The sequence below is a fragment of the Typopeltis vanoorti genome, chromosome 8, assembly GCF_054136105.1.
Source record: "Typopeltis vanoorti isolate ZY-2024b chromosome 8, IOZ_Tvanoo_1.0, whole genome shotgun sequence".
Classification (NCBI taxonomy): Eukaryota; Metazoa; Arthropoda; class Arachnida; order Uropygi; family Thelyphonidae; genus Typopeltis; species Typopeltis vanoorti.
The window spans coordinates 1656015-1683701 of record NC_143556.1 but is presented as its reverse complement, the minus strand read 5'-3'; the positions used below and the strand labels follow the sequence as shown (position 1 = coordinate 1683701).

At 35.4% G+C, this 27687-nt stretch overlaps 1 protein-coding gene across 2 annotated transcripts in view; it reads right to left on the bottom strand.

The window, feature by feature from the left end:
- The window catches only part of LOC150103676 (uncharacterized), a 165191-nt gene that overhangs the window by 80468 nt on the left and 57036 nt on the right, over positions 1 to 27687 (bottom strand). For both annotated transcript variants that reach the window (XM_090397045.1, XM_090397044.1), the window contains exon 3: positions 5816 to 5938. In XM_090397045.1, coding sequence (XP_090253171.1) covers positions 5816 to 5938 — 123 coding nt within the window. The remainder of the gene's footprint in view (positions 1 to 5815; positions 5939 to 27687) is intronic.

Here is a 27687-nt window from a genome sequence, read left to right as displayed (position 1 = left end):
TAATGTTATGCATTAAGGGAAGGGGCCACTTCCCAGACTAGTTTTGACCTTTATTGAGGTCTCTTCAGTGGGAGCTAGGCCCAAGTGGAGATACCATAATTTCTGATCATCATTGGATAATTAATTGTTCAATGGTTTGGTCATGTGATGAGGAGGGAGGACGAATATGTGGGAAGAAGGGTCATGCAGATGGATGTGCAAGGAAGGAGGAAACGTGGGCAGCCAAAGAAGAGATGGAGGGAGCTGGTAGAAGAGGACATGAGGATGAAGAACTTGGATGTGGTGACAGCCCAAGACAGGAGGATGTGGAGGAGACGCATCATTAACAGTGACCCCCACTTAAGTGGGAGAAGCTGCAGAAGAAGAAGAAGACTGGATAATTAATTGTGAAAGTTGGATAATTAGCATTATCCAACTTTCACATATCCTATCTCCACAAGTTTCCATTATATGTAAGTTTTGTGGCTCTTCTGTTTTATCAATAATAGACATCTGGCATATGATATTATTTTGTTGGAGATCAATGGGCAATCCATGTTTTATAATATACAGAAGAATTCATTTGTACTTGCATCCATTTTTTTAAAGCTTGAAAAACATTCCATCTTGAAAAGACAGTATACTGCTAGAAGCAAGAAAAAATGGTAGTTTTCTTGTATCACTAAATAGAGTACAGAGATAATTACAATCAATGTTCAATATTTAACAATTAGTGTAATTAGGGACCACTGGATCAAAATGACCCTACATAATGAAAAACATATATCCCTTCCACACAAACAGGTTTATTATAGCATCTAACTAAATACATTTGTCCTAACATCCCCTTCCAAATTTTCAGTTGCTGAAAATGCATGGTAATTGCTCTTCATAATTCAGTCATTGGGAGCAGAAAGCAAATTTTCTAAAGGAAATAAAAATGTATATGCACATGTGTATACACATATATATACATATATACGAGGGAGGTCTGAAAAGTTCTCGGCCTAACAATGAAAAAATGAATTTAAATTTCAAAATTATTTTCATTTTTCAACATAATCTCCCTTAAGACTAATACATTTATTCCAACAATGCTCCAGCACCAATATCCTGTCCCAGTAGTGGTTCTCAATAAGATCTGCAAAATACCCCTCTACAGCTGCAATCATCTCTTGATTCAAAGGAAAACGCTGACCAGCGAAGAGTTTCAGTTTTGGGAAGAGATAGAAGTCAGAGGTAGCCAAATCTGGGGAATAGGGTGGATGTTCCAACAATTCATTGTGCAGATCCTTTAATTTGCCAAAACACTTTTGTGGGCAGGTGCATTGTCCTGATGATTTTTTTCTTCTGCAAACCGGGTCTTTTTTCAGGAATTTTTTTGTCTAGTCTGATTAAAACATCCAAATAATATTCCCCAGTTATTGTTTTACCCTTTTCAAGATAATTAATAAACAAAATGCCTTTAGCATCCCAAAACACCGATGCCGTGACCTTTCCTACTTATGGAACCGACTTTGTCTTCTTTGGCGCTGCACAACTGGCTTCTGTCACTGTTTTGACTGCTGTTTGCATTCTGGTGTGTAATGGTGAATCCCAGTCTCATCCATAGTAATAAATCAATGCACAAAATCAGTTTTATTCTTGTTAAAATGCTCCAAGTACTCAGTACCAAGTAATTCAGAGATTTTCATGTGAGCATGTTTTTGATCTGCTGTGAGCAAGGTTGGCACCCATCTTGCGCAAAGCTTTTTCATATGCAATTCTTCATGCAAAATATATCCTACACGTTCTTTTGAAATGTCTATAGTCACAGCAATTTCACGCACTTTGACTTGCCAGTCATCCAATACCATATAGTGCACTTGATCAATGATTTCTGGTGTTGTTACACTTTTTGGATGTCCTTCACGGATCATCTTCAAGGCTGGTACGGCCATGTTTAAACTTGGATGCCCATTTCTCAATTGTTGAAAACGAAAGAAAAGAGTGCCCATAAATTTTTACGAACTTTGAATAAATTTCTTTTGATGTTAAATCTTCTTTTACAATTTTATAACTGCACAATATTGAATTTTATCCATTTCAAGGGATACAGACAACACTTTTGCTTCAAACAGCTGTAAAAAAACAAACTACTTAATAGAATGACTTGCAATTTCACATGAATGCTTATGACAGATGTACCAACTTTAGAAGAAAAAAAAAAAAATCTTGCCGATAGTGTTGCCATCTATGGTGGAGGCTGAGAACTTTTCAGACCACCCTCCTATATATATATACAGGGTGTTCGTGATAAATTTGACATATTTATAATTAATTATATTTTTCCGTAAGTTACATGTATTAACACACACTTCTCTTCATTTAAAAGTTTGGACCCTTCTTCATTCATATACCAGATGTAAGAAAGGATGGATAGCTGGAACCCACCTGAATCATGGAAGAGAATAACTTGTATCATGATGATTCGTGCCCGCCATCAAAATAAGGATATTACGACTGCTTCCCAATGCTCCCTGAATACAGTAAAAACAATCAGGCATGAACTAGAGACTTGCAATGGTGACTACGAGGATGTAGCAAGAAGAAAGATCCCTAGCAGACGATCTGATTGCGTTCGTACAGCAGAATTCCTCGCAAATCTGCAGGAACAAGTGTTGAAGAACCCTGGCATTGGAATTCGGGCTTTGTTCGTGGAGTTGCTAACTGTAGTCAAGCCCTGGATAACAAGGGTAGCCAATGGTAGGCCATATGTATGGCAGCAGGATTCGGCCCCTTGCCACACCTCTGGGAAAAGTCAAAAATGGTTGTCTGAAAATTTCTACGACTTCACCAGTCCAAATGTTTGGCCTCCAAACTCCCCAGACCTTAACCCCATGGATTATTTTGTATGGGGCGCAGTTGAAAAAGACACCAATCGCACTTCCAGTAATACAAAAGCCCAGTTAATGGATAAAATTAAAACAGTTTTTGCGGCCCTTCCCAGGGAGACTGTAGCATCAGCTTGTTCGAGGTTCCGAAGCAGAATTGAAGCTGTGATCGATGCTAATGGTGGTTATTTTGAGTAAATCTTGTTGATAGTATTGTAATTAACTCTGCCTGTAATGTTTTTTTGTCAATTCATTAAATTTAATAGATACAAAGAAGATTTTCTTTTTCCTTACGAAACTGTCAAATTTATCCCGAACACCCTGTATATATATATATCTACGCTATATATATAAAAAGATAAGCCAAAATTTGAAACGTTTTTATATCATGTTTTTTGTCTTACTAGCTTACTGCTTACCAGCCCGGAACTCTAAAGGTTGATACAGACATCTAAAGGTTGAGGATGACTACTTAGACCTCCTGGAATTAGAGCTAACTGAGTTTTCAATTCCTTGGGTTTATTTTTAACATCTGTTCTATGAGAACGAAACTGATCCCATACTAGCAGGGTAGGCTTCTTCAACAGGGCACCTAGACCAAATGTTATCTATTCATAACTGGAATACTGGAATGTATTTCAGTAACTGGAATACATAACTAACGTAACTGAAATGCTCTCACACACCGGAAGGAAGCAAGAAAGAAATCGCGTAACTCGGAACAGAGAAAATTTCCAGAAATCAAAGTAATAAAAAACTGAGTATCGGCGTATAAGACACACCCTGGTTTTCAGACCTAATTTCAAAGAAAAAAAGCGCGTCTCATACGCCAGCAAATACGGTATATAAAACTTGAAATCAGTTCAAATTATGAATTCAAGTGATCTTTGTAAAAATGAACTCAACCAACATGGATGGGATATACATATGAGTGAATTTAAGAAGTACAATTATCAAAAACAAACAGGGGAACATACTTATAGATAAGGAAGAAATTTCGGAAAGATGGAAGGAGTACTTAGAAGATCTATATAGTGGAACAGATCTAGATGCCAAGGCTATAGAAGATGAAACAAGACTTGATATGGAAGAAATTGGTCCAACTATATTAAAAGATGAATTTGAATGGGCACTGAATGAATTGTCAGCCAACAAGGCACCAGGCACTGATAACATCCCTTCAGAATTAATAAAATACTCAGGAAACATAACTAAGTCATACCTTTTCAAGATCATAAAGGATATTTATGAAACCGGGATCATCCCCAAAGATTTTACACAATGCTCTATCATACCCATTCCTAAAGTAAATAATGCAAACAAGCGTGAAAATCATCGAACAATAAACTTAATATCACATGCTTGAAAATACTACTCAAAATCATACAAAAAAGACTAACAAAGAAAGTTGAAGAATATGTTGGCAATGAACAGTTTGGATTCAGGAAACAGCAGGAGACAAGAGAAGCAATCCTAGCTCTAAGAACAGTTATTGAAAGAAGATTGGAGAAGAATCAAAATACTCTGATAGTCTTTCTTGACTTGGAGAAAGCCTTCAATAGTATTGACTGGAATCAAATGTTTCACCTCCTAAAAATAATAAAGGTAGATTGGAGAGATAGAAGGCTCATATTTAATCTTTACAAGCATCAAGAAGCCCTAATAGAAGCAGCCAGCAATACAACAAAAACTGCAATAGCAAAAATACGTAGAGGTGTAAGACCCATATTGTTTAATCTGCACATTGAAGATGCAATAAATAAACTGAAAGAACTAATAGAAACCGGAATTAAGATAAATGGAATTGATATTAACTGGCTACGGTTTGCGGATGATATAGCAGTTTTAGCTGATAACGAAAACAAACTGAAAGCCACCCTAACAAAGATGGAAGAAATCTTCACATAGTACAGCCTAAAATTAATTATAAGAAAACAAAATTATTAATTACAAGTAAAGCAAATCCAATGGAAATAAACCTGGAAATAAATAATAACCTACTCCAACAGGTATCCTCTTTTAAATATCTTGGAAGTCTTATCACAGAAGATAAGATATTAAAATTAATATTAAAAGAAACCAATCAGATATTAAAGCACATACCAATACAAAGCTCCTTACCAATAATCCTAGCCAAAAAAGCATTCTATAACAGAAGAAACATTTTTACCAGTGAAGGCCTTAGCATCCAGCTCAAAAAAAAAGGCTACTGAAAACATACATATGGAGCATTGCATTATATGGTTGTGAGGCCTGGACTCTAACTATACAGGACATGAAAAAGTTGGAGGCATTTGAACTTTGGTGCTGGAGAAAGATGATGAAAATTAGTTGGACAGAAAGGAAAAGTAAGGAAGAAGTTCTAAATATAGTTCATGAAGAGTGGTCATTAATGAAACACGTCAATAAGAGAAGAAAAAGCCTAATTGGACACCATTTGAGGCATGGGGGGAACTGATTACAGAAATAATGGAGGGGACTGTAGAAGGAAAGAGGCCACGAGGCAGACCAAGAATTTCATATATAAATAACATAATGATTCTAACTGGCACTAAGAGTTATGAAGAGATAAAAAGGAAGTCACAAGACAGGATGTTGTGATGTGCTGCTATATTTATCAATTTTCGGATTGATGCACCAAAGAAGAAGAGTTAGTTTAAGTGGTTAGAGCAACACATGCAGAATTCTGCCGGTATGAACATGTTAATTATAGCATCAATGATATCATGCCTGATTTATAATTGCTTCCATAATTTTTTTTTATTGCACTGTAGCACAAAACAAAGAAAAATATATCTTCTTATAACAGCAGTACCTACTGTTTTAATAGGCATTACAATATTAACATGCAATTAAATGGAACTGCCCTCCATATACCAATAAACCTCACCCACCTAATTTATTCTAATAAAACACAATCCATTAGAAAAGATTCTGACATAAGTATTGCTAATTACACTTACCTGAATCTTTAGTGTTCTTTCCAGTTTGCTAATAAAATCTGCATTTTCTCTTGGAAAGGATTTATCTAATTTCTCAAATATACTCTCTCTATTCTGTTCTTCTGATATCAAAGTAAGAAGCTCCTAAACAAAGTAGATAATTATATTATGGATGACACTATATTTTTCCTCCTTCTATGGTGAAAGTTCTTCAAATTAGCTAATCAGAGAGCCATTTTTATTCTGTGTTATCTATAAACTAATAACCACCTACCCTCTTTGTGTCTTGTGGCACAGGTAAGATCCATCTTCTTTAGTTAACCCTCTTAATTAATTCAATTTGCAATTAATTTGCTTCTTATAATTTTTCCCAACAGTCACTTTTTTTTTTGTCTTCCTCTGAAAAGTTATTTTGGAGTCATCCTCTTTTCTGTCTTCTGATATCAATGGCAAAGCCAGATTTAGAATTTCTCCTGTGTCCATGGGCATCCTATCTCCCTCTGCATTTTTTTAAAAATTTCGCTAGAAATATATATATATCATTTTTTTTTTGCTTAGTTTACATAACTCATTATTCATTACACGTGTCCTTCCAGACTTTAGATAAGTCTGACTATTGTTCTAGTCATTTCCTAATCTTCTTCTGATGTCTTCTAAACAGTAATTTTTTTACATTAATAATGGATCCCAGATATTCAAATATGTTGCCCTCCTCAATTATTTTTCTATTCAAGTACACTTGTCTCTCAGGACCTTCTCTGTCTATACTTCTTTCAGGAACCATCATCATCTTACTAACATTGAGTTTAAGTCCTCTGCTCTTGCTAATCTCATTAACTGTGTCAAGAATTCATTCTAACTCTTACCTGTGATTACAGAGAAGTACTGTATCATCAGCACACCTCAGGTTGCTGATCTACTTGTTATCAATTCCACTTCTGGTCTTCAGTGCATCCAATCTAAACATGATATCCTCAGCACTGATATTGACCAGGTGAGGAGAAAGTAAGCATCAATGACTGACTTACCTAACTGAAGCCAATCAATTAATCCAGCATGTGTCCATACCATAGCCTCGCTCACTATACGTATCAACCTGATAATGTATTGAGGAAAACCCATAACTTTCATTAGCTCTCATAATTTCACAAGCTGAATCCAGTCAAAGGCTTCTTGTAGTCTATGAAACACACTACCAGAGGAAGTCTAAGCTCTACTTCTCAATCTGCCTAGGCTAAAGATCTGATCTCTGGTACCCTTACCTTATCTGAAGCCTTCCTGTTTCTCAAGCATCTCAGCATTGACATTTAGAATAACTATTACTAGAATCTTGCTTGTACAAGAAATTAAACAAATAGTTCTTAAGAACTATTCCATCCATCCAATTTTTGACTCTCCTTAAACAGATTGAGTCTCCTAGCTGAGCTGGTTTGCCATTCCTTTGCTGCATTCCTCTTAGGGGTAAGTATTTTATGTCTGTAGATATATGTGTTCGTGGGTCAGTTTGTCTGTTTTGAGGGATGGAAAAACACTCCACCTCTGTATGAGACCAGCTAATTCATCTTTGATGAAAAAGCCCGGATCAAGTCTTGCATCATAGATGAGATTCATTTTTATGTATGTAGGTTGTGGGGAAAGTGTATATTTTTATTTTACACCCTCTACTCTAAGTGGTTAAAACTCTTAAATTCAAAATAAAAAGAAAACACAAACTAAACTCTTAGTAAACCTTGCATGAGAATTTGTATCCCAGCATATCTCATATGTAACCAAACCTTTTAAATTAACTATAAATTCCTTAAACACATTAAGAGATGGAGTCTTCAAATACTTTTAAACCATAATAAAAATCTTTAATTTATAAATGACAAATATATACAGGGTATCCCAAAATTCACGCAAGAAGTAATTTTGATAGAAAACGCAGGTTTTTAATTAAAAATTGTAATTTCTTATTGATTCATAAAGTATACAGTATAGGGTTATGCATGGAATAGCATATCAGGTAAATGGCCTCCATGGCTTCGCTGGCACATACGCACTCTTTTGTCGAAATTTTTCACGACTGTTTTGCATAAATGTGGCTGAATTTCGTTGATACAGCGCTCAATTTCCTCCTTCAAGGTGTGGGTGGTCGTGGGCTTGTTGGCATAAACCTTAGACTTCAAAAAACCCCAAAGAAAAAAGTCCAACGCCGTTAAGTCACATGATCTGGGCGGCCAATTCTGATCACCAAAACGGGAAATTACAACCAAGAAATGACTCATGCAGTAATTGAATTGTTTCTCGGGCTGTATGGCATGTGGCACCATCTTGTTGAAACCACATGTCGTCCACATCCATATCTTGCAATTTAGGCACAAAAAACTGGATTATCATGTCACAATAGTGAGCACCATTAACTGTTATTGCCTTACCAGCCGCATTTTCGAAGAAGAATGGACCGATGATGCCTCCAGCCCAAAATCCACACCAAACAGTGACATGTTGTGTATGCATCTGTTTCTCAACAATCACTCATGGATTTTCTGAACCCCAAATGCGACAATTTTGTCAATTAATGAAGCCATCAAGATGAAAATGAGCCTCATTGCTGAAGATGATTTTGTTCGAAAAATAAGCATTCACTTGTTATTCCATAATCCATTCAACGAACTCTCTTCGCTGTGTGTGGTCATTTTTAATAACCCTGAACTGTCAGCTGTCTTTTTTTTTCTCGTTGGCAACACTTTACTGCACAAATGGCACTAAATTTAAATCTTGCGTGAATTTTGGGACACCCTGTACAACATCAAATCAACACAACGCAAGAGCCAATGTATTCTTCATATTACATCAAAAAAAAAAAAAAACACTTTGATGTGCACAAACTTCCTTTCAATTAAACCAACAATTATTATCTTATATGAACAAAAACTTCTGGAATCTTGGTCTCTCACTTCCTACAGAACGTTTATTCTTTCTTGAGTTCACAAAGGAGAAGGATTAACACAAAACAAAAATCCCCTCTATATGACAACAAACTGTCATATAGAGAGCATTTTTTATTCAGATGTTTCATTCTGTGTGTGTGTGATTTTAAGTTTTACACAAGTAAAAACTCTTCTTGCATCTTTAAATCACACACTGAATAAACATTTTTCAAGTAATTCATTCGACGGAGCAACAAGCTCTATTGAATAAACTACTAAAAACCATACTATCACTTTGGAACGAATTTCACTGACAGTTTTAACACTTCAGAAAAACTCTGCTTTCTGTATGAAACAATCTCAAGAAATGACTAAAACATGTCAACAGTTAGAAATCACTAATTAGACTGAGAATCCTAAAATAAATAAAACTTTACTGGGCCCATTTCTACATGAACTGGAGAACAATTTCACATCTAAGCAAGACTTCATTAGCCAGAGATAAAAATAACATTTTAAATCATCTTACTTGCAACATACATTTAACTAACAACTTGAGTAATACCATCTTTTACTAATTTCTTAACTTTAATTCATTTATATATCTTAAGCTTGTGAGATATCTGAATTTTAATACAGATATCCAAGTCTCCATACCTCCATATGAGACAGGCTAACTTACCTTTGACTGAAACGCCTGGATAAAGTCTCCTAGAATAACAGACAGGATTTGAACCCAGGTCTTTTCCAACAAAGGGCTTCAAAAAAAATCTTAACATTTGAACTATTAAGTTTTTAATTAAGGCACAGTTCTTAATTAACAATCCCAAGATTCTGAAAGAATTGAAGCATAGATAGAAAAATAAGTGTTTCATACATTTCAGAAATTATGGAAACAACTACCATGTTAGAGTAAAACTTCAGTTTTAATATAAACCAAAATAATTGCTCAATGTTTTGACCTTCACATTAAGATCATCACCTGGAGCATACACATATATATAAAGAAACAAGCTGCATTACTATCTACATAGCATGCTAAAGTTATTGGTCAACTGTTAAGGCTATTGGCCTGACCTCTGGTGGAAAAAAAAACTTACTACATGAAAGCTAGAGTCCTGTTATTATGTTGCAAAATTAAATTTAGCTAGAGAGCAACATGTTCACACAAAAAAAGTTACTCGTAAGTATACATATAAATTAAAAGAAACCAGTAAGGATGATGGCCAATAAAACCTGAAAAATTACTTAGAGTCCTAAAGTCAGGGTTTGCTGGAAAATTTGAAGGACTGAATATGTGCCATCCAAATTCTTGGGATTTTTATGCCGCCATTATTGTTAAGATTAAGGAGGTTAATCAAAATAACCACCCTAATCTTAACAATAATGGTGGCATAAAAATCCCAAGAATTTGGATGGCACACATTCAGCCCACTTAGTTCATGTTTTCCAACAAGCCCTGACTTCAGGAGTCTAAGCAATTTTTAACTTTTATTGGCCACCATCCATACTGGTTTGTTTTAATTTATATGTATACTTATATGAGAACATGTTGCTTTCTAGCTTTGATGTAGTAAGTTTTTTTTTTTTTTCCCCAGAGGTCAGGCTAATAGTTTTAACGGTTTGCCAGCAACTTTAGCATACCGTGTAGATTGTAGTGCAGCTTGTTTCTTTGTATATATGTGTATACTCCAGATGATGACCTTAATGTGAAGGTCGAAGCATCAAGTGATTATTTTGTTTAATATTCAACTGATTTTTATTCTAACATGGTGGTTGTTTCCACAATTTCTAAAATGTATTCTAAAGGATAAGTGTTTCAAAGATTATAAAGATATAGGAGACATGAGTATGGTCTAGATACTGAAAAAGTTCATTCTTCACATCTCCCTTCTCATGCAGTGGTATGAATACAGACTTTTCCCGTATCTAGACCAGTGGTTCTTAACCGGTGTTCCATCGGTGAAAGATGTCACATGACACAGTTCTGAGTGTAATTGGCTACTCTGAATAAAAATGTCGAGGGAATTATTTCCGTTATAACAGAATAATTAACAATATTGGAAGAAAAGATTTCAAGTTACTTTTCTTCCATAAATACAGTATCCAGTATTTCATATCCAGTCACACAATGACTGAATACGAAATCCATTTGGCACATCGAGTTGTGAATTTTTGTTACAAGAAGAACAATTAGTTACCTTGTCCCTGGATCTACTCTAAAAATTAAATTCTCTGAAATAACTCTTGAAGAAAAAAAAAATTTGATTCTTTAATCACCATGCTTCACTGCAGAGGAGGGGAGTATACAATTAAAAGAGAGAGGCAGGGTAAGTAAAAATATGTACTTGCTCAATCCATATATATGTAAAATCTGCTAAGCACTATCTAACTTGTGGAGAATCAAGGGGAAGTCCATTCTCCACTGGTAGCCAATCAGAGATAACTTGCCCACGACTATCGCTAGTTATAAACAGCATCTAGTAAAGAGATAGTTGACAGGTGCCACCATCTTGTGGTCCCTAATCCTAATACATTTATTGTCTGAAATTTCAGTCCAAATATGAGAGTTAACATTACATTTCATAATTTTTTTGTCCTTGTTTTTCCTTGCTATATAAATTCTTCCTGAGAGGCAAAATAGTCTTTTACTGCAAGAGAAAACTAATTAGAATATACCTTAGTAGGCTTGGTGGTTGCTGTCTGTGACCTTCTGCAGCTGTACTCATTGAATTTACAGCTAAAGATAATGATGCTGAAAACTAGTGTGAACATCTATATATAGTCACCATTACCAAATACATGTATGCTTAATATTACTGCTTGTTGGTTGATCATACTGTAAGAGAAGTACACAATTTACTTTATTAGATTGAGTGAATTTCCAATTGGATATAGTCAGCAGTAATTACTGCTAGTTTATATTGTCGATGGTTTGTGTACTGACATGTGGGAAATTAAAAGCTCACTAGCTTCATTTATACCTTGGTAGCCTACCAGAATGCACCTCTAAACTGTGCAAGAGAAATATGAATTTAACAAAAGCAGCACACACATCAACAAGCAACAGCTAAATTACATTTAAAGATCTGAGATGATTCAGAATAGCACCATCTCATATAATGTGACATATACTTATATAAATGAATGCAATAAAAGAATAGATAGACAGAAAGTAGATAACATAAGTAAGATTATATGCAAAATTGCAATGGTTATAACTTTCAAGAAGCCTACCTGTATTGGAGATTGATAAATGAACAGTAACAGTTCAGTTTTCAGGAAAAATTGAAGATGTTCCTTTCTGTAATTTTTGTAAATTAAATATTATCTTTTTTTTTTTTAACCATTTAAGAAAATATCTCGTGTTTAATCGGTAGTATTCAAGCTACTGATGTAGGGAATATTTGTGTTTAGAAGACAAACTGACATTGGACTATCAAGTGTGGGGTGTCTCAAAGTTTACCATCTACACACTCTTTTTACCCCCCCCCCCCACACACACTAGTGCAGTGGTTGGGTAACTTTCAAGCTATCATCTGGAATGCTTTTACAGAGGAGATGTAAAATTTGCACTTTGACAATTGCAAGTTTTATGGACCTCCCTGGGGTGCTTAAGGGTCAAAGCTGAATAACTGAGAGGAGACCTCCACATAGCCTTTAAAGGAATGCGGAGAACCGACCGGGGCTTCTGACCTAATGTCTAATCCTCACCTTCTTGTGGTGCACCCTGCTGGGTATCTACTTTGATACTGAACGAACGAGGATAGGCTGGCAATTTGGATTTAGCCGACCAAATTGTATTCTTATTGGTTAAACCAAAATAAAAAATGATGGTACAACGTGACAAAATTTCATGCCGGCTGGGGCGTCGCCCGGTTAAACAAGGCCCCCCGTTGTTTTCGCCAGGGAACCAGGGCGAACAGCGAAAAGTCAGCTACTGGAACAAATCTGAAAACAAACCCCAACTCAACATCACCAGAGTTAAAGATCGGTACTATCAACGTAAGAAGCCTGAATGGCAAAGAAATGGAGCTAGCTGAGGAATTAGATAAGTACCAGATCGACATAGGGGTGACTGAAACAAAAAAGACCAAAACTGGTGAGATCTTTCTGAGCAATAAATACAAAATGTTATATTCAGGCAATGACAATCAAGGAAAAGGAGGAGTAGCCATAGTATTCAACACAAAATATGAGGCTAATCATCTTGAATGGCAGTCAGTCTCAAGTAGAGTAATGTGGGCAAATATGAGAATGGGGAACTGGACAAAGAGACTTATTTGTGCCTATGGTCCCACAGAAGGTTCTACTAAGGTAGAAGTGGAGGAATTTTTTGAGGCTTTAGAAAAAGCAACTGACACAATGAAAAAGGAAAAGTTGGTCCTTGTTGGGGATCTAAATAGCAGAGTAGGAAATGATTGTGAGACATATAAAAATATTTTGGGAAAATTTAGAGAAAAGAGCAAAGCTAATAATAATGGCAAATGTCTGTTGGATTTCTGCTCAGGACATGGACTGGTCATTACTAACACCATGTTCCAACATAAAAATGTGCACAAATTCACATGGAGAGAAGAGGCTAGGAATAAGAAAAGTCTCATTGACTATGTTATTGTTGATCGTGATGTTTTCTCCCTGGTGCAGGACACCAGAGTGTACAGAGGATTTGAAATTGGAAGTGATTACTATTTAGTCATGAGCAGGATAAAATTGAATTTCATATTGAAAAGAATAACATGTAAGAAAGTTTTAAAGCGAATAAAAGTTGAGCAGCTCTCAGATGTGAACTGTAGACTAAAATACAGAAATTTTATTGAAAAGAAAATGAAAGAGTTTGAGAACAGGAATCAAACCTTGGACATTCAGTGGCAAACTCTGAAGAAAACATTGATTGATTCTGCCAGAGAGACATGTGGTGAGGTTGTGTGCAAGGATAAAAAAAATCAGAACTCCCTGGTGGACACAAGAAGTTAAAGAGGCAGTGAAGGAAAAGAAGAAAGCATATCAAAAGTTCCTGGCAAATAAGTCAGCTTTTACTCTTACAGAACACAGAGACAAATGTAAGAAAGCTAAACAGTGTGTAAAACTAGCTAAACAAAAGTCATGGGAGGACTTTGGCAAGAATATAGAAAATAAATATCAAGAAGGTGGCAAAATATTCTGGAGGTTGTTGAAGAAGCTTAGAAATGGAGGAAAGAGTGCTGTAAAAGAAGTTAGAGATGATAAAGGTGACATGAAAACAGGAGAAAAAAAGATATCCTTGAAGTATGGAGTATGAAGTATAAACTTGGTTTTAATCTTTTTTTTCAAGTTCACCTTTACCACGAGTTGCCTCAAACCTGAAAATACTTCAGGTTCAAAATTGACTTACCTGCTTGTTTCTTACTTGGGAAAAAGGATTAAAACCAAGTTTATAAAATTGCTTGGTATCTTTAACGTATAGCATACCCAAGGTAAAAAATTTCTACACACACACACACACACTACACACATATATATCAGTGGTGTCAAATGCCCATTCAGGTTATGTGTGCTGTCATATGGCTTATGTAACCTGTGCAACAAAATTCATGTCAATTTCACAGTACGATTGCATTTTTACGATGGTTGTTTGAAAAGTTTGATAAATTTCCAATAGGCAGTGACACAATTCATTTCTTTCATACCAGCGTTGGTACATATCATCTTTTTCATGACCCTTGGCATAATTTTAGCAATGTGTGAAGAATAGTTCTTGTTTGGCAAACATTTAAAATTACCGTATTCGCATTTTTCATAAAAATGAGACAAACGAGTTTCATGCAGTGATAAAACACTTCTATTTGAAGAAGTGGATGGCCGTGCAAATCAAAGCCGAGTTAGATGCAGTTCATGGGGACTCTGCACCAGCACTAAAGACTATTTATTTTTGGACAAGTGAATTTAAACGTGGTCGTAAGTCCATTGAAGATGAAGCGCGCTCTGGACGCCCGACTAAGGTCACTATGAAAGAAATGATTGACAAAATCCATGGCATCATTATGGAAGAATGCCAAGTGAAAGTGCACAAGATTGTTGAGATGGTACACATCTCAACTGAACAGGTGTATGATTTCCTGCACAAAAAATCTGTGTGCACATTGGGTGTCGCGATTGTTGACTGTTGATCAAAAACGCATGCGAAAAGACATTTCAACGCAGTGTTTGGCGACATTTAATCGCAATTTGCAGGATTTTTTGCATCGATTTGTGACTTTAGATGAAACTTGGATCCACCACTACACACCAGAGTCCAAGCAACAGTCAAAACAGTGGATAATGCCCGTTGAAAGAGCACTGAAAAAGGTAAAGACCGTTTTGTCAGCAGGGAAGTTGATGGCTAATGTATTTTGGGATTCTCAAGGAATTATCATTATAGACTATTTCGAGAAGGGCAAGACAATAATAGGAGTCCATTATGCATCATCGTTGGACTATTTAAAAGAACTGAAGAAGAAATGGCCAAGATTGGCACACAAAAAGTGCTCTTTTATGAAGACAATGCACCGTCCCACACATTGACAAAATTACACAAATTGAGGTTCGAATTGGTTCCACGTTCACCGTATTCTCTGGAATTAGCCGTGTGACAACTTCTTGTTCTGAAACTTAAAAATTTGGTTTGGTGGGAAAAATTTTCTTTGAACGAGGATGTCATCAAGGTTGTCAATGACTATTTTGCACAATTTGACAAATTCTACTTTTTAGATGGAATGCAAAAATTGGAAACTCGCAAAAATGTGTAGACCTCGATGGAGACAATGCTGAGAAATAAAGGTGATTTTTTCAAAACAAATGTATTTAACTTATTTTTTTACCAAACTTTTCAAACAACCCCGAACGATTGTATGAAAGTTTTAAGGGCGCGTAGTGCATCAGCACTCATCTTAATTAGTCCAATGCAATTAACTGTAGAATAACATCGAATACTTTAATTTATCAAGTAATATAATTTTAAATATGGAAAGCATAAAGGTCTCAGCTACTGTCTCACCACACACCCTGCCTTACCTTCTGGGTGGTAAAACCACTGGAACATTAAGAATTTGACTGTGCCATCTATAGTCTGTTCAAAGGGCTCGAAGGTGTCTGTATTTGTGACCACACACCTGGGGCTATTAATGCAAATGCGATGCAATGCTTGTACATTGAAAAGTGTCCTCTTCGTGAAGCATTAGTATATTGTGTTTAATTTCAGGAATCATGTGAAGTCAGGAAACAATTAGGGGAATCTTCAACAGGAATAAATGCAAAAATATCAGTGATATTGCTATTCCATGGGTGTGCACTGCACACCCTGAATATATACAGGGTGTTCGGGATAAATTTGACATATTTATAATTAATTATATTTTTCCGTAAGTTACATGTATTAACACACACTTCTCTTCATTTAAAAGTTTGGACCCTTCTTCATTCATATACATGTCAGAAAGGATGGATAGCTGGAACCCACCTGAATCATGGAAGAGAATAACTTGTATCATGATGATTCGTGCCCGCCATCAAAATAAGGATATTACGACTGCTGCCCAATGCTCCCTGAATACAGTAAAAACAATCAGGCATGAACTAGAGACTTGCAATGGTGACTACGAGGATGTAGCAAGAAGAAAGATCCCTAGCAGACGATCTGATTGCGTTCGTACAGCAGAATTCCTCGCAAATCTGCAGGAACAGGTGTTGAAGAACCCTGGCATTGGAATTCGGGCTTTGTTCGTGGAGTTGCTAACTGTAGTCAAGCCCTGGATAACAAGGGTAGCCAATGGTAGGCCGTATGTATGGCAGCAGGATTCGGCCCCTTGCCACACCTCTGGGAAAAGTCAAAAATGGTTGTCTGAAAATTTCTACGACTTCACCAGTCCAAATGTTTGGCCTCCAAACTCCCCAGACCTTAACCCCATGGATTATTTTGTATGGGGCGCAGTTGAAAAAGACACCAATCGCACTTCCAGTAATACAAAAGCCCAGTTAATGGATAAAATTAAAACAGTTTTTGCGGCCCTTCCCAGGGAGACTGTAGCATCAGCTTGTTCGAGGTTCCGAAGCAGAATTGAAGCTGTGATCGATGCTAATGGTGGTTATTTTGAGTAAATCTTGTTGATAGTATTGTAATTAACTCTGCCTGTAATGTTTTTTTGTCAATTCATTAAATTTAATAGATACAAAGAAGATTTTCTTTTTCCTTACGAAACTGTCAAATTTATCCCGAACACCCTGTATATATATATATATATATATATATTTATCCTATACACAAGAGCTAGAACTGACTTCAATCAGGAAAAGCATCAGGCATCCCTATCAGATCCTATGCTGACTGAGAGACTTGCAAGTGTTTTAGTCTTCTAATTGGAAGTAGATGTTTCTTGGCTATATCCTGTATTGTCTAACTCCTTCCTAAAGCATTTAAGGTGTGTTCTTCTTATTAGCTCTAAAATGGCATCCAACCTTTTTCATGTTGTTTTCTGAAAATCTTCAGAGGATCCCTAATATCCAGTCTATCTAACAGGAAGGGACTTCCTTAAGAAGTGATGGAATCTTAATTAGACTCTTCATAGTTGATGTTGTATGTCATAGTCTTTCACGGCTGCATGCCATGAAACCCTTTGCAAGTGAATTACCAGCTTCCTCTCTAGAAGATCTGATATTTTCAATCAATGCCAGAGCACCCTAGGGTCTGAGCTCCCACTCCTTCTACATATTAATGATCAGTAATGAGTTGGTTTAGATCAGTCAAAATGGCATTTGCATCCAAAGCACTAGGCCACCTGAAGAAGAACTGAAGTCTGATTCTGGTCACTGACTAAAGTAACTTTTTCATAGGCCTTTCCCTGACAAGTTCTCAAGTTAACTGATTTCTAGCATAGGCAAGTGGGTTTTTCTCCTGGAAACTCAAGATTTTTCATCCAATATACTCAAGAAAATTAACCATGGAACCCATGGTCTATTTTCAGACAATAAAGTATTGTGTAAGGGACCATGAGATAGCAGCACTTCTTAGTCATCTCTTTACTGTATGTTGCTTAAAATTAGTCTTGGGCCAGCTATCTCCGATTGGCTACTGGGAGACTGAACTGCCTGCTTAGTCTCCAGAAGTTAGATAAGGCTGAAATGGCCTCGCCTACTCCCTACTAGGGAATAAAAGGCATTAGCTAATTTTTTTTTTTTATAATAAGTTTAGTTTAATCCTTTATCCAAGTGTGAGAAAACAAAGTTTGCACCTGAAAGTATCTTCAGGACTGGGGTAAGGTAGTGCAACACCAGGCAACTCATTGCAAAGGTGGAGAAAGCTCTCATCACTCCTATCTCAGTATCTCCCATAATGCAAAACACATCTCCTTGCAGATATGTGTAATGCTATGCATTAAGGCAAGGGCCACTACCTATACCGGTTTCGACCTTTATTGAGGTCTCGTCAGTGGGAGCCAGGCCCAGTAATGGAGATACAAAGGCAGAAGCAATGAGAGGTCATCCTAACCTATAGGAGTTGCAATAATTTTTTTTTTCTTTCTCACTAACATTCAATATTATTCATAGCTTTGCTAATCCTGTCAGAAAACACTGTTGTACTCAGATGACTCAAAATATTCTATTTTAAGACCAATACTTTAAGCAAAGAAAAAAAATCAAGGCAATTGGACTTTCTAATGAAACATATATACAAAAGTATTCTGAATTATCAAAAGGTATCAAAAAACTCCGATCACTGGGCTGTCACGGCACATCCCCTCGATGGTGGATGATCAGTGGCACTACTTTGTAGGCCTCCCAGCTAGGTCCACGGTACCTGCTAACCAACGACAGCTACGGTCCTCCATTCATGTTGGGAATTGGATGGTTCTGGTGACCTATTCCTTAAAAAATGCTGCTATGTAAAGCATCATGTCTAAACAGAAAAGAATGAAAGCCCGGGTAGTTTCAATAGGCCCGGAATGGTGGTATCAAGGTGATATAGCAGGCCCTGCGGTATCGTCAGTCTGTGACTGTTGAATATTGCTACTTAGAATGTAAGAAGATTGAATAAATGTGGGAAATTGGCTAATGTGATGAGAGAGATGGAGAGATTGAATATTAGTATACTAGGAATAAGTGAAACTTTTTGGAAAGGAGCATCAGATTTTGAGTCAAAACTTCCAAATGGCAAGATATATAAAATATATACATCAGGTGGTGAAATATCAAGAAGAGGTGTAGCATTTATTGTAGAGAAGAAAACTAATAAAAATATTATCCATATAATCAAAAAATCAGGTAGAGTAATGGCAATTCTAGTGAAATCTAAACCTAGAGATATGCTAATCATTCAAATCTATGCTCCTACAGAACAGAATGAGGAAACAGAAATAGATATCATGTATAATGAAATAGAATGGTGTATAAAGGAAGTCGGAGGCAAGAAAGATCGAGTTATTTGTGCTATGGGTGACTGGAACGCAAAAGTTGGATCAGAGAGAACATCTACACACGGTCCATTTGGACTTGGAATTCGGAATGAGAGAAGACAAAAGCCGATTGATTTCTGTAATAAGCACATTCTCATCATAACTAACACTTATTTTGAGCAAAAACCAACAGCACGATACACATGGAAAAGTCCGAATGGAAGATACAAAAATCAATTAGACTATGCTGTAGTCAGTAAACATTACTTCAATGGAATATGGAACTCAAAGGTGATGCCAAGTGCTGACTGCGGATCTGATCATAGACAAGTCTTAATGAAGATGAATATTCACCTGAAAACAATAAAATTTAAAAGAAGTCAACCCCTAAAATGGGATCTGCAAATGGTACAAATTCCGATAGTAAAATCAAAATTTCATGAAAATATTTCAGAACTGCTGTCTACACAGTTGCAAAATGAACCCTCTCAATGGAATAGACTACAAGCAGCTATCATATAACATATGCTAAAAACCACATTAATAAACAAGAAGAAAGAAGGAAAAAACAATGGATAACTCAAGAGGTAATCAACCTTATTGATGAAAGAAGAACATGGAAAAGAGGAGCAAATGAAGAAGAAAGGTTAAGATATAAAACTTTGGATAAAAGAATCAAACAGTTATGTAAAAGATTGAAAGAAAAGTGGATAAACAGGCAGTGCACTGAGATAGAATTACAAAACAGGAACAAAACCAGAGAAGTATTCCTGAAAGTGAAAGAACTTAATGGAAAAGCAAAATGTACACAGTCTAATAACATCAAGGACAAAGATGGAAACATACTCATTGATAAGGAAAAGATAAATGGAGTACTTATCAGATCTCTATGATGATGATAATGGTAACATGTTAGATGATTCACGACACCTTAAGTTAAACATAACAACAGATACCACTCTACCCACAAGAAAGGAGGTAGAACACGTAATTAAGAATCTTCCTAATAATAAATCCCCTGGGTGCGATAATATTCCAGCTGAGATGCTGAAAGCTTTGACTGGCAATAATGACAACTATTTAGTGGAATCCATTCAAGACATCTATAAAACAATACAATTACCTGAAGTTTTATAACATCTATCTGCATACCAATTCCAAAGAAAAATAATGCACAAAATGCGAGGATTACAACTAACTGTGAGCCTAATATCCCATGCATCTAAAATTATTTTAACCATTGTTAACAAACAAATTGAAAGAGCCTTAAGCGGTGAATTGAGTGAACAACAGAAAGGCTTCAGAAGAGGAATGGGAACCATTAATGCCTGGAACTAAAAATACTAATAGAAAGATCACCTGAAAGATCGCCTTTGACTGGGTAAAACATAATAAAATGTTCAATATATTAGATAAATTAGACATAGAAGATTATGTACTTAAGATTATAAAAATGATTTACACCAAACAGAAAATGCAGCTGTTTAATGATGAGACTTTAGTAGTGAAAATAAAAAGAGGAGTTAGACATGGTTGTATCCTTTCACCAAATCCATTTAATATCTATAGTGAGACAGTGATGAAAAAGATTGAAAAACAAAAAATAGGAATTAGTATCAATGGTATAAAATACAACAATCTTAGATATGCTGATGATACCATTCTAATAGCAGAAAACAGAAACAAATTAATCAAATTACGGCAGCTACTAATTGAAGAAAATAAAGAATTTGGATTAGATATAAATGCAAAAAAGACCAAATTTATGAAAATGTTAAAAGAAAGCAGATCCAAGCCAGAAATATTCATAAACAATGTGAATATTGAACATACAACAGAATACAAATATTTAGGCACTTACTTTACTGCAGATGGAAAGCAAGTAAATATTCCTATTGAGACCTGGATATTCAAGAAGAGAGTAAGGCAACAGGCCTTTGAAATGTGCTATAGAAGAGTTCTGAAAATCTCATGGACAGCACATGAGAAATGCAGAGGTACTACAGAGAATGAGCACAGAGATCTTTATTACAGAAAATGATCCAGAGAAAGATGAGACTGGCAGGACATGTATTAAGGGGATTCTCTGTCCTGCTAATCCCCTCAATACATGTCTATAATTTTTCCTCTGACAGAAGGAAAAATTACGGAAAAGGATCAAGAGGCAAAAAACGAAGGACATGGCTTGAAGATATAAGATCATAGACATGATCACATGGCTATGCAGAAACAAAAAGGAAAGCCACCAACAAAGAGAACTGGAAAGACATAGTGCTGCACCCTTTCACTGAGGAAGCTACATGAAGAAGGAGAAGATCAAAAAACTCTGCAAGAAAGACAAAGACAAGTTTTTATGAAAATAGTGTGAAGAAATTGAAGAACATTCTAATAAAAATCAAACCAAAGATCTATTCAAGAGAAACTTTAAACCAAATACCTCTAGCATAGCTGATTCAAACAACCAAATTTTAACCGACACAAACGATGTACTCAAGAGATGGAAAAGCTACTGTGAAATCTATATAAAGATACTACTATCTCATTTGAAGAAAGACAAGAGGAACTCATACAAAAAGAACCAAATATTTTTAAAGGATGAAATTGAATAGGCTTTGAAAAAAAACTCAAGAAAGGTAAAACACTGGGGTTTCATCAAACACCAAGTGAACTACTCGCAATTCTGGGGCCTAATGGAACAGAAATTATCTTTAGACTATGCAACAAAATTTGGGAAACAGGTATCTGGTCAGAAGATTGGGTAAGATCTATATTCATACCATTATACAAGAAAGGAAATATTAATTACTGCAACAACTATAGGACCTTTTTTAAATAACGAAACCTGTGGTGTGTTCATAATTAGAAGAAACACACGTATAAACCACAGTGAAAATTATTTAATTGTAAATATTTCATCTTAAGTATCTTAGGACATCATCAGTACAGTATTTAAACAAAAATTAGGAATAACATACAGTTAGGGCACATGATTACAATAGAATCTCATGAAAACGTGCTAAAGTAGTACAAAAAAAAATTTTTGTGTCTTTAATTTTTGTGTGAAACTCAGTAGAATTTTTGATTGATCACATAGGCCACTCAGTCTCTTCAATCAAAAATTCTACTGAGTCTCACACAAAAATTAAAGACATTCAACTATCAAAAACTGACTTGTTAATCAGCTTCGACATTGTCTCCCTCTTCACTAACATTCCCCATAAAGAAACAATAGAATTACTAACTCAAAAATTTCCGTCTGATATAGTTGAATTGTTCAAGTTTGTTATTGCATCAGGTTACTTCACCTGGAAAGGTCAAATTTACAAGCAAGAGGAAGGAACAGCAATGGGATCTCCTTTATCACCAAACCTAGCAAATTTGTTTCTAGAACACCTTGAGGAAAAAATATTCACTTTTGAACCCAAACCAAAAATTTGGCTAAGATATGTCGATGACGTATTTGCAGTATGGAATCATCCCGAACCTGAATTACAACTGTTTCTAGATAAAATTAACCTTCTTCATCATCACATCAACTTTACATTAGAAAAAGAATCTCCACAGGGTATCTCTTTTTTGGATTTACACATCAAAAGAAAAGAAGACGGTTCCATCGCCACTTCCGTCTTTCGCAAGCCTACATTCTCAGGTCGCTACATTCACAATTCTTCTGCTCATCATCCATCTCAGAAATCTGGCATTATTAAATCACTAGTTTCCAGAGCACACAAATTCTGCTCCTCTGAAGAATCTTTAAACCAGGAATTAGAAGTAATCAAAAATACAGACATCCTAAATGGATATAATCAAAACAACTCAAAAAATCATCAGTCACTTCTGCATACATCAAACCAGACAGGAAGAAGTGCATAGGATTCCCATACCTTACGTTAAAGGCATCTCAGAATGTCTTTCTAAAATTATGAAGAAATACAATTTTGCCACTACTTACAAACCTATCAACCAAATTTACAACTTATTACCTTCTCCTAAGGACAAATTCTCACCCTTGATGTTACCTGGTGTTTATGAGATTCCATGCTCATGCAAATTATCTTACTTTGGACAGACAGGTAGGTCTGTTCAGAAACACATCTCGGAACATCAAGACCACATTCGTCTTCTTAAACCGCAGAAATCTGGCCTCTCTCAACACAGAATTGAAAATCCAAACCATAGGATCCATTGGGAAAAGGCTAAACTTTTACATAGATCTTTATTTAAACATGAACGTTTATACAAAGAAAGTTCTGAAGCCATATTACACAGACCAAACCTAAACCGCAACGACCTTCTTACTATTCCTAAAGTATGAGAAATTATCATACAAAACTGTGTTAAATAATTAACGTTTTTTTTTTTTGTACTACTTTAGCACGTTATGCACGTTTTCATGAGATTCTATTGTAATCATGCGCCCTAACTGTATGTTATTCCTAATTTTTGTTTAAATACTGTACTGATGATGTCCTAAGATACTTAGGATGAAATATTTACAATTAAATAATTTTCACTGTGGTTTATACGTGTGTTTCTTCTAATTAATTAACTATAGGACCATTGCACTGATTTCATACGCAAGCAAAATTCTGCTATATGTGATTAAAGAAGGACTGAAAAACTACATTGAATTCAAATCCCAAATGAACAGGCTAGTTTCAGCTGGTAGAGGTACCAGGGATCAAATTGCAAACATAAGGCAGCTTAAAAAAAAAAAAAAAAACATGAGTTCAACATCCCAATGTATCTGTTTTGTGGCACCAAGGCATTTGACTGTGTCAATTGGGAGGTACTCTGGAAATGTCTGAACAAAATAGGAATTCGAAAATACCTAATCAACTTAATAAAACAATTGTATGACAGGAACAGCAACAGTGAAGATAGGCCAAAATATCTCAGAATGGTTTAAGATAGAAAAGGGGGGTTGGTTAGGTAGGGATGTATCCTATCTTCTGACCTATTCAACTTCTAAAGTGAATTTATAATGAGAAAAGCTCTTGATGGATGGAAAGGTGGTATCTCAATTGCAGGTAAGAAGATAAACAACCTCAGGAATGCAAGATTATACTGTGCTTATAGCCAGTATCATCTTGATGAAAGAGAACTGATGTCATTTATCGTAAGAGTAGAATGGTAAAGTATTAATTATAGACTTAAAATTAACATAAATAAGACCAAGTATATGACGATAGAAAAATAAGAAGCATCTACTCATAACATCAACTTAGAAAAAGTGAAACAGTTCATATATCTTGGAGCCCTGATAGATAATAAAGGGTTGTCATACTGAAATAAAAAGAAGAAATGCTATGGGAAGGAATACCAGAACTAAAAAAGACATGGAAAGATAGAAATATTTCTAATGCTACCAAATATAAACTAGTGAATACCTTTGTTTTCTCAATCGTTATCTAAGGTACAGAATCATGGACACTTGGTAAAAGAGATAAAGAATCACTTGACAGTTTTGAAATGTAGTGATTGAGAAGGATGTTGAATGTCTCATGATGGATGGATAAAAGAACCAATGTCAATATTCTCAATCAATTAAATATTATCAAAAAGAGATTGAGTGACAGTCAACAAGAAGATACTTCAATAATTTGGTCATATATCACGACAAGATGGTGATAACAACGAGAAGGAAATCATGCAAGGAAAATGCAGGAAAGGAAGACCAAGAACAAGAATAGATAGATCAAATCCAAAGGATCACAACACTTTCCTTGAAGGAAGCAACTGCCATGACAAGAGACAGAAGTGGATGGAGAAACATTGTTGCCATGGTCACGAGTCCTCAGGCATGAGGAGATCAATGAAGAACTTTAAGCACTGATCATGCCATTCACAAATGTGGTAAGGATTTGGCAGATTTCGGTGATGCTGAAACACAATCCTGCCTTATATCCCTGAAGAAAGACCATTCCTCACTCTACCTCAATTTTGATAATGTTCTGCTAACCAATGAAGATCAGTTTCTCTTCTTGGAGACAACTTTGGCATCTGGCCTATCCTGGCAAAGGCATATTTCCGAAGGCTCATTGCCTGCAAGGACTTTTGTATTCTTTTTCAATCTAAACATTACTTCTTTTCTACTCAATAGCTAACACTTAATAAATCCTAGATCTGACCAACCATAAAATATCTTCTCACATCAGAGGTGGTGCACTAAGAACCTTCTCAGAATACTTGATTATACCCAGAAGAGAACTATTCAGACAACGGATACCCTTTCCCCTCTCTAAGTCTGTCCAGTTGATTTCCAACAAATGCTCCGTTTCTGCATTCTGTCTTTCTATAGGTGCTTCCATGAACACTGCTCTGCTGAACTAGCAGCTGCCATTCCTCCACTTCTCTGATGAAGGAGTCTGCATATCATACATATCCGTGTATCTTTAATTATAACAGTTGACACAGAAATGAAGTACAAGCTATATATTATTAAACACACACACACACACACACACACACACACACACACACACTACACTCTGCTCTGTATAATATCCTATCATTACATTGTCATCAGTGGTTCTAACAGGCACTTAAGCATACACAACCTTCCAAATATCTTTGGATTTCTAACAGTAATTTGAGGATAAAGTGGTTGGCTCTGTAAAAATAATCATATTAAAAATTCTGAATATTTTTACGTATTAATTATGCTTGTTAGTTTTTGTTTTCATACACGCAGTGTCTGCACTTGTGATGTGCTCGTTATGAAAATGTTATATTAGAAGTAACATGTAAAGAAGTAAAAAATATTGAAGTACTTACTAAACTGATTATTTGTGTTACTTATAAGAAAGTTTGTTGTATTTTAAAATGTTGAATTTTGTGTTTGTGAAAGACTTTCTTTTAGCGCTGATGGATACAGCGAGTCAGCCATTTTATTGCAGTGCGTAGTTTCTGACTTTTGTGAAGTGCGCATGCTCCCGGAGAGAACTTGATGTGTGATTGACAGCTGACAAGGAAAGCGTTGCGTATCCAAGTTACAGTTGTAAACAAGAGAGCGTTCGGAAGTTTTTTTAGAACACTGGCCGAGGAATATTCAAGTTGGAAGGAACTTGATTTTTTGTGTGCGGCAGTCAAAAGAATTTTCATAATGTATTCCGAAAAGGGAATAGTGAAAATAATAGGTTTCGAGCAGGAATAAGTAAAGAATAAAAAGGAAATCTTGAAACTGTAAGTTTTTAAACTGGCCAAGTTATATTCAAGTTGGGAGGAACTTGAATTTTTTATGCGGCAGTCAGAAGGAAATTTCATAATGTATTCCGAAAAGGGAATAGTGAAAATAATAGGTGTCAAGCAGGAATAAGTAATGAATAAAAGGGAAGTCTTGAAACTATAAGTTTTATATAAATTGGCCAGTAAATATTCAAGTTAGAAGAAACTTGATATTTGTTTTTGTGTGTGGCTGTCGGAAGATATTTTATAGTGTATTCCGAGAAAAAGGAATAGTGGAAATAATATGTTTCAAGGAGAAATAAGTAATGAATAAAAGGAAATCTTGAAACTGTAAGTTTTTAAGGTGGAATAAGTTAAGACTGTCAATTTAATATTGTGAATGAAAGGAGAACTTGTTGCTTACATTCTAAAGTGAATGTTTTTCTTAGAGAAAGTAATGATAAGGAAGTTTTATAAGTATCAAGAATGCTTGAAAGTGAAAGTTTAGAAAATATATTGAATTAAGAAGATTTTTAGGTATTAAAGGTGCCTGATCTGATGAGTATTACTACTAAAAGGAAAACAGGATATAGTCAAGAAGACTTTGTGTGTGTTATATTGATTGATGAAAAGGATCCTGAAAATGAAGTACAGAACCTTGTAACTTCTGGAAAAGAGCCTTAACAGAAAGAGAAAAAGACTATGAACATTTTTTTTGTGATTGTGAAAGAAAAAGTGTTTAGTCTTAAGAGTAAGTTTATATTTTTAAATAAGGCCTTGGATCCATATAATCTGTAGTTATAGTTATGTATTATTACTAGAAGTGTATATATATTGTTTTAGTTTTATTAAATGTGTTTATTTTGTACTTGTATTGAGTCAATGATTAGTTGGATTCTGAAAGAGTGAGTTAAAGTCATTGCACCAATTGGAGTGAACTCTTTGTGCAAATATAATAACATATAGGGACACTCGGAGTCAAAAATAAAAATAGTTGTTAGTAAAAGAAATTTATATAATATTTCATCTCATAAGTATATAGTATAATTATTAACAAAGGCACAGCCGGTAGATTAAATAGTTAATAATATATATATAAAAAAAAAGAGGGAATATAATATAAAATAGTATAAAAAAAATTAACAGCTCTATGCCTAAAAATATTCTTTTTGTCTGTAAATTGTATGTATTTTACTAGTTGGTGTGCCTGGTTACAGGACAAAAAACCTGAGTATCCAAAAGGAAAAATCCTAGTACCTCCATATGAGACTGACTAACTTGCCTCCAAAAGACCAGAGTTCTTCACTTCCTAGATGGGATTCAAACCCAGATCTTTTCAACCAACACCTGCACATAAGGCAGAAACTGAATGTCTGTGAGAGAGAACGAAGTCTGTGAGAGGAAGTAG